This window comes from Chiloscyllium plagiosum, unplaced genomic scaffold (assembly GCF_037043375.1).
Source record: "Chiloscyllium plagiosum isolate Xiang-an unplaced genomic scaffold, Cpla_swu_hap1 HiC_scaffold_16, whole genome shotgun sequence".
NCBI classification, from domain to species: Eukaryota; Metazoa; Chordata; class Chondrichthyes; order Orectolobiformes; family Hemiscylliidae; genus Chiloscyllium; species Chiloscyllium plagiosum.
Genome location: NW_028270154.1, coordinates 81931019 through 81944542, shown reverse-complemented (window position 1 = coordinate 81944542; position 13524 = coordinate 81931019). Strand labels below are relative to the sequence as shown.

Here is a 13524-nt window from a genome sequence, read left to right as displayed (position 1 = left end):
TGCCTGCCTCAGAGAGATGCCTTGGTCCTTTGTGGACTGTGGTCCCTCACATTACGTCAACACATCATCACCTTCTACCTTATTAACATTTCAGGGATGTCAAATTTTGGTTTCACGAACAAAGGTGATGACTGATTTTGAGATCCCCCTTTCTTTGTAAGTAGGTTGAGTGAATGAAAGATGCTTGCTAAAATCTATCAGAGGCAGTTTTAAAACGTGGAGTTTTAAATGAAGACTTGCAGGTAGACAGGATAGTGATGAAAGCAAAAGTGAGGACTGCAGATGCTGGAGAATACAGTCGAGAGTGTGGTTCTGGAAAAGCACAGCAGGTCAAGCAGCATCCAAAGAGCAGGAGAACAGACTTTTCAGGTAAAAGCTCTTCATCAAGAATGAGGCTGGGAGCCTTGGGGGTGGAGAGATAAATGGGAGAGGGTTGGGGCTAGGAGGAAGGTAGCTGAGAGTGCGATAGGTGGATGGAGGTCAGGGTAAAGGTGATAGGTCAGAGAGGATGGTGGAGTGGATAGGTGGGAAAGAAGATGGACAGGTAGGACAGGTCATGACGGCGGTGCTGAGTTGGAAGGTTGGAACTGGGATAAGGTAGGGGGAGGGGAAATGAGGAAACTGGTGAAGTCCACATTGATGAAGGCTCTTCTCAGATGCTAAGTAATCCAATTCTTTTTCTTAGGTATCATTGCACTCTCCAGAATCTAGTCTTTGCATGGAGGGGTACTTCATCAAAAGCCTCCCCAGCAGTTGATGTAATTTAAATTAAATAAATCAAATCTGGAAATGAAAGCTCATATCAATAATGGTGACAAACATTAGTTGACATAAAAACCCATACTGTTCACTAATGTCTTTTAAGAAAGAGATGTTTAATTGGTCTGACATACATGAGACTGCAGGCCTATAACAATGTGGTTGAACCTGAACTGCCCTGCGAAATGGCCTAGAAAGCTGTTCAGTTCATGGGCAATTAGGGAGGGGGAGTAAATGCTGGCCATGTCCAATGATCAATTGCTCATCAGGGATTATTTAATTCTGTGGTTAGTGTAGAGATCATGGAGGTCAGGGTAAAGGTGATAGGTCAGAGAGGATGGTGGAGTGGATAGGTGGGAAAGAAGATGGACAGGTAGGACAGGTCATGACGGGACGGCCGGACCACATAAAATATGAGTTCCCCAATTCGGGCTGTTAATCTGGTTCAATCAGGAGACCTGGCTGACATGAATGAATGAATGGCAGGGATATTGGGGCTCTGAATGTCTGACTCAGTGAGTGGCAGTGCTATTGTCAAAGGCTATGCATTTATGAATAAGGGGTGATTGGTGATGGGAATGACAGCCTCTGAAGAGCTAGCTCAGTTATATAAAACATTAAATCACATTGCAAATTATGAAACAGCAAACCGACTGATTTCTGTGTGTGCTGCTTGCTAACTGCAGGGCAGAGTGACAACATTGTATGCACTCAGCACATGGCGTGGTTAAAGGTGAATTCTCTTAAAAGCAAGGTTCACACATAACAATGAAATCATTTTTAAGGTTGAGTGGATTGGCCATGCTAAATTGCCCATAATGTTCAGGGATGTACAGGCTGGGTGGGTTAGCCATTGGAAAATGTAGGGTTACAGGGAAAGAGTAAGGGAGATGGGTCTGGGTGGGATGCTCATTGGAGAGTCAGTGTGGACTTGTTGGGCTGTGTGGCCTGTATCTAAACTGTAGTGATTCTGTGAAGAGCTCATTTTACATTTTATTAAAGTCATACATTACACAAACATATATGTATTATATGTGTGTATATATATACATATATATTTTATATATACAGACACACCAATAGTCCGAATATCTGACAAGTGAATTTCAATCAATTTCATCATGAAGAAATCTGCCGTTTTTGCCACTAAATCTTTCAACCACAGCAGCAATTCACCATATATCTCTTTTATTCTCTAAACAATTATTGTCCTATTCTGTTTGACATGGCGTAAGATTGCCCATATCAACGACCTTATAAATAGGACCTGAGCTATTTATTTAGCATGCATAATACTGAAATCGACTACATCAAAAGCATTCTGTACTTTCATGTCCAACCTGGTCAGATTATTTCTCATACACTGTATTGTCCAAACGCATGAAAGGCCATAGATTAGTCAGTCTTGGTCCAGAAAGGTACCCAGTCTACCTCGGACGACCCCAATGAGCGAGATATGTCAAAACTGTGAGGAAATTTTGAAGCTTACCTTTTGCAATGTATCATTGTAGTAGCAACATGAGTATTTACCACTGACTGGATGCTGCTGTCAAGCCAAAAGGACATTCTGCCTAATACACAGATGAGTATTGCGGTTTATCAATTTCAGTGCCTGTGTGATGCCAGGTATATTGGCCACCCATTCCAAACGTTGGCAGATCGCTTTGAACTTTCACAACAAGAAAGGCAATGTTTGTACCCAACCAGCCTACTCTTACAAAACCTGCAACACAATGTCAAACGTTTGATGTGATTCTGCAATTGGACAACATTAGCTGGATGATCCTGAGTGTACAAAGAATAAGGTTGCCAGCCAATTAGTCAAATTCACATTTGATACCATACACTGCGCTGATTTCAACACAACAAACCAAGTGGCACCCCATTCATTAGTTTATCTCTCAGAGCAAGGCCACCATGAATCACTGTTAACATGCCTCATTTAAAATTTAATTAAAGCTTGACTATTAACTGCTGATTAGCATTAATGGATACATTCTCCATAGTAATGCGCATACCAACCAGAGTCCTCCTGCCAACTAATCAGCACTTTTTCCTCATGCAACATGGTCTTTCTTCTTGAATTGGTATTCTTGTGAATTGTCCTTTATTAGATTACTTACAGCGTGGAAACAGGCCCTTCGGCCCAACAAGTCCACACCGACCCAGACTCATTCCCCTACATTTACCCCTTCACTAACATTACGGGCAATTTAGCATGGCTAATTCACCTAACCTGCACATTTTTGGGAGGAAACCAGAACACCCAGAGGAAACCCACGCAGACACAGGGAGTTTTTGCAAACTCCACAAAGTCAGTTGCCTGAGGCGGGAATTGAACCCAGGTCTCTGGCGCTGTGAGGCAGCAGAGCTAACCACCGTGCCACCATGCCGTCCTGATGAGCGCAAGATGAAAAGCTCTGATAAAGTAGGTCTTTCTTCAGCAATATTGCATTTGAAGCTCTGCCACTTTTTAGATATTTCTAGCTGATACGCTTTAGGTTCCGAAGTTTGACACCCTAATTTCTGTAACTTTTAACATCAAGAACCGCCCTTTGACTTTGCTGCTTTAACCCTGCCCATTTTCCAGTTGAGATTAGGATTTTCAATTCTCCTTTTGCTAGATATGTCCCTGTTTAACATGACCTCTCACGGCAGAGTTCTCAACAGTGATCAATTTCTCCATCCAGCCAAAATGAACAGAAAAATCATTTAACAATGGAAGCTGTTGCACCGAATAACCTTTTGTCCCTTGTGTTTAGAATCCAGTCAAACCCAAATCTACACATTGAACATTGTCCATTTTCGTTTCCAGCACTTTTTGTTTTCATTCACAAGAATCTGGGAATTTATTGCCCATCCAAATTGCCCAGAGGGCTGCTAAGAGTCAACAACAAGGTAGTAGGTCTGGAGTCACATGCATGCCAAACTAGGCAAGGATGATAGCTTTCTTCCCTAAGGGACATTAGTGAACAAGATGGGGTTTTACCAACAATTGACAACAGATTCATGGTCATCGTTAGAGAGAAGAAGGTTGAGAGGTGACTTAATTGAGACCTACAAGTAATCAGAGAGTTAGATAGGGTGGACAGTGAGAGCCTTTTTCCTCAGATGGTGATGGCTAGCATGAGGGGACATAGCTTTAAATGGAGGGATGATAGATATAGGACAGGTGTCAGAGGTTGTTTCTTTATTCAGAGAGTAGTTGGGGCGTGGAACGCACTGTCTGCAACAGTAGAGACGTGCCAATTTTAAGGGCATTTATGTGGTCATTAGATAAATATATAGATGAGAAAGGAATAGTGCAGGACAGATGGACTTCACATTGGGTCCACATGTCGGCGCAACATCAAGGACCGAAGAGCCTGTACTGCGTTGTAATGTTCTATGTTCTACTGGACTCCCAATTGCAGATTTTTCCTGATATGACATTCTACCATCTGCCACAATGAGGTTTGAACTGGGTTCCCAGAACATTACTAGGCCTCTGGATTAATAGTCCATCAATAATATCACTGGACTGTCATCTCCGCCACTTAAAATATAATTAATATCCTTTATCTGCTCACTGAGTCCATCCAACTCCCTTTTCTTTGGATAATTCCATTCTGGGATTTTTGGATTGATTATAATTTTTAGGATAGACCTATTATGGTTTATCACTTGGTGCCATCAGCAACTTTTTACTCAACAATTGTCCCTGTTGCTAAATAATCTGGGTGATGTAGATATTGTGCCCATTTATTGGTAACTGTAGATGAGGCAGGTCCTGATGGAAACATCCTGTAATAACCACACTCCAAAGCCTTTTCACAATATGACTGTTACGTCCACAGAGAATGGGATTAACATTCATCTAACTCAAGATGCAGGGAGCTCATGGGATCAACTGCTCAATATGACTCTCCACGGACTTTACTGGAAGGTAAAATGAGATGGGTTCCACAATAAAAATTGCACTTGATCCCAATGGAATGTCTTAAACAAATCAAATATTATGCAAGTCCATTAACTTGAGACTTTGTGAGAGGTAACACTGAGCAAAGACCATTAATGAGCGAAAGGATGGAAAATGGAGCCCTACCTGTGTAGAAAGAACCTGCAAGTTAATTTTTGTTCCAGTTGTGCTAACATGTTTGCACTTAACTCCATAGCCTGCTACTAATAAAGATCTGTAAAAGCAAATAAATTCTCAATCCAGAAATAATCAACAGAAAACCATAACCTCAAGCTGAACCTGAACTATGTCCTTTTGAAAGATCATGGGTTGCATGGGTAGGAGTCTCTCTATCAAACAATTCTGACCTTCAGCAAAGGCATAAAGAGACATTTCAAGCCCCATATTGAGAAAGTATATTAATCAGGCTTAGAGACAGCTCATTGCGAGTGTAACAAGACATTTCTGAGATTAAAATTGAATCCCCAAAGCAAGAATTAATTAATTCCAGAGCCAAATGCCAATGCTTTGATTCAAATAAAAAAAGAAAATATGATAAATGTCAGGGAAAGATAAAAGTCCTTTAGTCCATTAAAGCTCCCCCTTTAACAGTTCATCCTTCCTAGCTAAATAAGCTTGAGTCTAAATTCTGTGCCTTCCTAGTAGGTCATCCCATTCATTATATCTCTCCATTCACTTTTACACAGAACACATATATCTGTTATTGCTCGATGGTGCTGGAGGAGGGAACATTGTTGGCACAGCTCCCATTTCAATTCCCACCCAAATTAAAAATGCAGTTCATGTATCCCAGTGTTGTAAAAGATGATGGACCTGCTGATGTTGGAGACTGCATTATGCTACACCTAATCTGATGACGTTATATAGCTCTAGATGGAGAATTGAGGAGTCCAGCTCAAATTCTTGATGGGGTCTGAAATGTCACCTCTGATTCCTGGTCATCTCAGTAATTAAACCTAACTAGCCAACAAAGCTTTAACCTTCTGTTATCATGCAATGATGTGGAAGTGCCGGTGTCGGACTGGGGTGGACAAAATCAGAGGTTTGGCAGCATCTGTGGAGAGAAATCAGAGCTAACTTTTCAGGTCCAGTGACCCTCCTTCAGAACACCTGCTCAGAACTGCAAACAGAAGATAGGACTAGAGTTAGGACTTGAGTTAGACTAGGGTTAGGGAGGGTTACGTTCAGGGTTAGGGTCAAGGTTAGGGCTCCCCTAACCATATTTCATAAAGATTTAGATTTATGCATTGAGACATCTTAATGCCTCCCAGATAGTGGAAATTGTTTGATGTACAGTGTCTGTGTTCAAGACAAACATGCAACCATTTAGCTGTGTTGTCCCCAGTCTGCAGGATGCATGAGAATAGGAATCTTTTTACATTAGACAGAGTATCAGTTATTTACTATCGCTAAACTAATTTGTTGCAAACTCGTGTTTATTACTTCATGTCAATTTACATTGAGTGGTGTTTTAGATACACAGGAATGGGTGTAGACCATTCAGCCCTTCTAGCATCACACGCCATTCAATGCTGGTCTATGGCATATCTCCACACAGTTGACTCTGGCCCATATCCCTTTGCTTAGTAAAACATTATCTATCTCAGATTTAAAATTAATTCAGCATCAACAGCCACTTAGGACACGTTTAAACATCTTCCACCCTTTGTGTGTAGTAGAGCTTCCAAATATCTCTCCTGAATGGTCTGGCTCAAATCTCAGACCATGCCCCTAGCTCTAGAGTCACTAACCATCATGAATAGCTTAACCTTATCTATCCTGTCTTCTTGATATCTTGAAGACATGGGTGACTGCTCTGGTGAAATGGGTCCAAATCCCATTACAACGCATCATAAAATGCAAAACTCGTTTTACTAACAATAAGCATGAAACTACTAATGACCGTTGCAAAAAAGCACTCATATGTTAACATTGTTATCTTTCGGGGAAGGAGCTCTGCCTCCATATTCAGTCTGATTTACATGTGAGTTCAGACCCACAACATTGTGGTTAACCCTATAACAAAGGCAAAATAGTGCAGCTGCCAGAAACCTGAAACAAATACAAAAAGTGCTGGAGGAACTCAGCTGGCCTGGCAGCATCCGTGGAAAGAATGACTCTTCTTCAGAAGTTAACAGGTTGTTTCTTAGTTGTCTCAGGAAATGGCCTTAGCAAGCTTCTCAGTTAGAGGGTAATTAACGATGCCCATATTCCAAGAAATAATAAATACATACAAAAAATGTCAGAGTTAAGAAGGAAATTATTGAAACCGTGATCAGGATCACCTACCGCATTAGGTTGACTGAGGACCTCAAGGATGTGATTGAGTAATTCGATGCAGTACTTTAATTCCTGGTTTTGTTGTTTCTCATCCCTCTGATCCAGCTGGGTCTTCAGCTCATCAGTCATCATGGGAAGCAGGATGTCACGGCATTCTGCAAAAAAAAAGTGCAGATTCTGAGACTCGTTGAGAATTACTATGGAAATTATGCTGTTCCTTTAACAAGGTTATGTTGTCCTTCGGGTTTTTTTCAGAAGGTCTTAAAAACACAGGCTCTGAAAAGCCTGAGTTTGGAGGGTTTTAGGGCCAATTTGTTTATACTGCATCATGCAAAAGGCTTTCTCTCTGACATCTCTCCTGTAAGACCTTGTGTTTGGTTTTACCTTTCCTTCCAAGGGGTGTTTATGGGGATCATTTCAAGTATCTGGAACAACATTGTTAAGTTGGGATGATCTGTTGGATTTTTGGATAGGTTAAGTTATTCAGCATCCTGTTCTCTTTTATGTGTATGTCACTCGGTGATCTAGTAAATAAATTCTATTTTGTCTAAAACTGCATGGTTTGACCAGCTGCATCCCTCCTGGAATATCCATGTTACACCTGCTTTAACCAACTAGCAAAGTTAGGGTCTGCGCTACTTTCTTGAATTGTTTTGAGGGGGGGTCTGGCCTGATCCATAACAGTATACACACATTGAAATAAATATCCAGAACCAGAAATAAAGAATTATTAGATTGCCATCTGTAATCCAACTGAAATATTTTAGTAAAACGATTGCTGTTGTTTCCTGGTGTGACCTACATCTCATTCCAGTCCCAACCCAAGGGGGGGCTGTCTTCAGTTTGCCACTGAAGGGAGAACCATGTACTAAATTATGCAACAGTCATAGAGGAGACTGAGCATCAGCATCTCACGGTAACCTGGAATAGGCTGGAATTTGCCATGGTCTTCAATATCTCATGAACTAATACTTGTTTCTAAAAGTGACATTGATGTCCTGTTGAACTAAAATGAGATCACATACAAAACCCCAAGATGGTTCACAATCCTTAAGACTTCAAGGCTGTATTGGTGAGGGTGGAAGTTTCCACTTGAACACATGACTCCCAATAGAAGGAATATCCACTGGACAGAAGTCTGTAGGAAAATACTTCCCATTTTGAGCATTTTTACTTGGCACTCTTCAGTGCAGAAATGTGGCACAGTGGCTCGGTGGTTAGCGCTTCTGCCTCACAGTGGTACGGACCTAGGTTTAGTTTCACCCTCAGGTGACGGTGTGAAGTTTGCATATTCTCCCCATCTCTGCGTTGGTTTTCTCCCACAGTTAAGTAAGGTAAGGTGGATTGGTCATGGTAAATTGCCCATAGTGTCCAGGGATATACAAGCTGGGGGGTGCTTGGGTCTGGGAGGGTTGCTCTTCAGAGGGCTTGTGTGGACTTGAATGGTCAAACAGCCTGCTTCCACATGGTAGGGATTCTATGATGCTCTGTATTTGGAGTATAAATGAAATAGGCAGGAATAGAGCATGTTTAGATTAGATTAGATTAGATTACTTGCAGTGTGGAAACAGGCCCTTCGGCCCAACAAGTCCACACCGCCCCGCCGAAGCGCAACCCACCCATACCCCTACATTTACCCCTTACCTACCATTACGGGCAATTTAGCATGGCCAATTCACCTGACCTGCACATCTTTGGACTGTGGGAGGAAACCGGAGCACCCGGAGGAAACCCACGCAGACACGGGGAGAACGTGCAAACTCCACACAAGTCAGTCGCCTGAGGCGGGAAATGAACCCGGGTCTCTGGCGCTGTGAGGCAGCAGTGCTAACCACTGTGCCACCGTTGCGCCCATGTTCTAAGGTTCAGATATTTTCTGTTGCCAGGACAGAGTTGTGTGTGGACAATTGGTGCATATTAAATTTCATTAAAGGGTCATTACATTAAGGAAGTTATTTCTGAAAACAGGGAAAAGTTAGATTCATAATTGCTAATTGCTGGCATTATATTCACATTGGTAAAACCAATGCAAAGTCATTTTGAAGCTTAAAATTGTTAGAGTGCATTTATAAGTCTAACGTAGATAAACCCAGGGAGCACTGGGAACTCTGACTTAAAACTGCAAAGAGTTGAACATAGAACTATGCGTTTAGTATTAGACAGCTGTCTAAACAAAAGTCAAGTATATTTTCCAAGTGTTGAAACTATCTTTTGTAAGTATGTTGAGATGAAAGGTGTGTAACTTATCAGTTTTAGAGTTTGGATTCCAAACTTGTGGCATATGGACACTGGTTACTATGGTACAAAGAACAATCCAGCACAGGAACAAACCCTTCAGCCCTCCAAGCCTGCGCTAACACAATTTGCCCTTCCATACCAAAACTGTCTTTGCTTACAGGATCTGTATCCCTCTATTCCCTTCCTGTTCCTGAATTTACCTACGTGTTTCTTGAATGCAGCTATTGGTAGAGTATTTTAAAGACAAAACAAAGTCAATCTTTCTCGAAAGAATATCTAATCTAGTATGTATCAGGAAGCAGGGATCCCTTTTTTTAAACTGTGGGGATCATGACCTCAAGTGTAAACATTAAGGGCCATTATCTTTGATTTAGGATAATGAAAAATTGATTTTAGACAACAAAACTCAAAGATTAGAAGTTTTTGCATAGTTTTTTGGAGAAATGCTATTGAAGACAGAAGTAAAATATTATTTCTATCTGAGAATGGAGTACAGAAGAATTCCGGGAATAGGCTACTTCTGTCGGAACTTTGTCCATGCAATTTCAGGGCCAGGAATGTTTGGTTAGAAATCTGCAGGTCATTGAAACCTGGGAAAGTCTAAGCTTTCAGTTTTATTAACACTCATGTAAGAAGGTTTCACAGCTCATAGGAGAGCACTGGGAATCTGTAAAGTGACAATATTGAGGAATAAACAAATTTATGCTTTGCTGTGTGTTTTAAGATCTTTCAAACTGTCCTCTGTATTTACTTAGTTTTGGTTCTTTCTGTTATTTTCTTTTTATTAACAAGTTTCTGTTTCATTGTTATTCAAAATCTGCAGCCTTTTGTGTTTTTGTTTCAGTGAATTATCTTGACATTAATTTTTTTTAATAAATCCATTGAAGTAAGTTACATTCTGGGACCTGACTTGGCCAATAGTAGCATCAGATGGCACTATGTGAGTGTTAAAAATGAACATTGATTATAAATCTACAGCTTTGTATTAATATTAGACAGCTGTCCAAACAAAGGTCAAGTATTTCAAGTATTTTCTCCAACATAAATGTGTAAGTGCAGATTTCTTATAGCTTTGTCTTGTCAAAACTTAATGTAAGGTGCAGAACATTTTGTAGTTTGCAATTACTCTTATGCAATGGTTGTTTGGTGAAACCATGCACAGATGGAGAGAGTTAGTCCCCTTCCACTTCACAGGACGTGACTCTGTACATACACCAGAATGGTTTCTGCGTAGGTAGACAGATCTCGAAGGAAGATGGCCAGTTGTCGTGGAAACCTCTCTGCTGGGGAGGGTTGCCGCGGTGAACATGAGCTAACACTCATGGACTGTTGTCATCGTAGAAATGGTCAGACAGTGTGTATGAGGCAGAGATGGAAGTGGAATCACATTCAGCATGGTGCTCATTGACCTTCAGGCTATTACCGCAGGAAGAGGGGAAATAGACTGGTTAGCTACCTGGGAAGGAGGACCAACAAAGACCAATTGAACAACTAATCCTCAGGGAAACTAACTAATTAACTGGAAGTGGCATTCATTCATGTGAGAAGTGTTAAAATGTTTGACTAATTGTATTAACATTTGAAACGTGTGTTGCTGGAAAAGCACAGCCTGTCAGGCAGCATTCAACGAGCAGGAGAATTGACATTTTGGGCATAAGTTCTTCATCAGGAATGTGGGGGCGAATGCCCAAGGAGGCTGAGAGATAAATGGAGAGGGGTGGGGCTGGGGGGAAGGTAGCTGAGAATGATGAAGGTGGGGGATGATGGTAATAGGTCGGAGTGGAGGGTGGAGTGGATAGGTGGGAAGGAAGATGGATGTTGGGACAGTTCAAGAGGATAGTGCTGAGTTGGAGGGTTGGATTTGAGATAAGGTGGGGAAGGAAAAATGAGGAAACTGGTAAAAATGTCATTGATTCTGAGTGGTTGGAGGGTCCCGAGGCTGAAGGTGAGGTGCTCTTCCTCCAGTGACCGGGTGTCCAGGATTTGGCACTGTCCTTGGCAGAGTGGGAGGGGGAGTTGAAGTGGTTGGGCACAGTGCAGTGGGGTTGTTTAGTGCTTATCTCCCAGAGATGCTCTCTGAAACTTTCTGCAGGTTCATTGGAATAATCCCAAATGTGGAGGGAATGTTTGATGAACAATGTTTGAGTGGATTGGGCCTGTACTCATTGGAGTTTAGAAGAATGTGAGGCAGGATAATGGTTCAGTGGCTACCACTGGTATCTCATAGTGCCAGTGGCCGGGGTTCAATCCCAGCCTTGGGTGACTTTGTAGAGCATGCACGCTCTCCTTGTTTCTGTCAGGTGCTTCTGTGTCTAGAGATGAGCAGATTATGTTGATTGGCAACAGTTAAAAATGTGATGATAGGTGAGGTGATAGGATTGGATGGGATGCCTTTCAGAGGGTTAGCATGGGCTGAATGGCCTCTTCCTGCACTGCAGTGATTCTTAGAGAAGTTGACAGCTGAGATATGGAGAGGTTGTTGCCCCTTAAGGAAGAGTTTAGCACCAGAGGATGTGGAATAGGGGGTTGGACATTTCAGGCAGAAACGAAGGAACAGTTCTTCTCTTTGATGGTAGTGTGTCACTCGGATTTTTTACTAGAGGGCTGTTGAGGCTGGATCACTGTATATTTGAGGCTGAGAGATTTTTAATCAGTAAGGGGATCAAGCGTTATGGCTGAAGGCAGAAAAATGGAGTTGAAGATTATCAGATCAGCCATGATCTCGTTGAATGATGGACCAGACTCGATGGGTTGAATGGCCTATTTCTGTTGCTATATCTTATGGTCTGAATAAAGTGTTGTTGCTTTGGGTGAAATCTTGAGTCTTGGGTCATTTATATCTGGTGTAGATTTCCCAGCTTAGGTGAGTGATAGGAATAATCTAGTTATGAGCAATGTGTGATGCTGCTCATCCAGTTGTATCATCTCTCTGAACTATTGCATTGAGTCTACACTGACCTTTCAAAGAGCATCCCACCCAGCCCCAGCCCCCAGTCCCTGTAACCCTGCATTTTTACTATGGCTAACCCACCTAACTTACACATCTCTGGACACTGTGGGCAATTTAGCAGGGCCAATTAACCTGGGCTGCGCATCTTTGGATCGTGGGGGAGGGCCGGAGCGCCAGGAGGAGACCCACGCAGACACGGGGAGAACATGCAAACTCCACACGTGCCTCATGTCTCTTTCTTGCCAGTGTCCCGAGCTTCAAAAGTTGCCTTTTGAGCAAGTGAGTTCACAAAATTTGCTCACGCTCAGCACAATGGCTGTCCCTCATACCAAGAAAGACTCGAGGGGTCCGTCACCATCTGCCTGTCCAAGAATCAGCAATCTCCAGGTGAGCTTCAGGAGCAGAGGAGAGGGGAAAGGAGGGGAAGTATGAGCAGCAGTAGTTCATGCAGCTCTGAAGAAGCTGTGCAAGTAAGAATAAACAACTGCAATTGCTGGAAATCTGCAACCCAGGTAATACTGGCAGAGTATTTGTCAAGCCCTAGAAGCAGGAAAGATTAGGTAATGTATTTACTGTACGTTTTTCACCAGCAATGGGAGCTGGAAGGATAGTGACTGAATGCAGTGAGAGTGGAAGGAGAAAGTAACATAAATAAAGTCAAAGCGTCAGGAATGCTGATCCGTATTCCGGGGGAGGGAGGACATTTAAACATTTTTTTAAAATATAATTGCTGGAAAGAGCTGGAAGATGTGCATAGATTTGACTCCAGCTGTATTTATATTGTATGAGATCCTGTGTCAGTGCCAATGGCTCCTGATGCCTGGTTTTCATGTAGGAGCCTGCACTGAGAGCTCTGGTTGTCAATTAGGTTCTAAAAGTGACCTCTTGACTACGGCTGGTGCCGCACTGTGTTCGGTTTGGGGTTGACACAGAGCATGTGAGACCCGTGTGCAAGTAACTGGTGGTACTAGCACAGCACCAACTTCAGTATAAAAGCCACTTCACTGAGGCAGTGAATGAGGCTTGGGAAGGATAAATGCAGAAAATAGCTGTCTAAAGGTGAGGTGGAGCAAAGCAGAAGATAGAAGGGGAAAATAATGGTAAGGGTGTGGAATGCCCTGCCTGCCAATGTAGTTAACTCATTAGGGAGATTTAAACAATCCTTGGATAAGCACATGGATGATGATGGGATAGTGTAGGGGGACGAGCTGAGAATAGTTCACAGGTCAGCGCAACATTGAGGGCTGAAGGGCCTGTTCTGCGCTGTATTGCTCTATGCTCTATGTTCTATTGCCACCATCCTCTTTCAAAGTAGGCATTTCAAGGACATGCCTGGTCT

At 42.3% G+C, this 13524-nt stretch overlaps 1 protein-coding gene across 1 annotated transcript in view; it reads right to left on the bottom strand.

The window, feature by feature from the left end:
- LOC122556798 (dedicator of cytokinesis protein 2-like) overlaps positions 1 to 13524 on the bottom strand; it is a 754195-nt gene that overhangs the window by 435927 nt on the left and 304744 nt on the right. The window contains exon 26 of the mRNA XM_043703987.2: positions 7007 to 7152. Coding sequence (XP_043559922.1) covers positions 7007 to 7152 — 146 coding nt within the window. The remainder of the gene's footprint in view (positions 1 to 7006; positions 7153 to 13524) is intronic.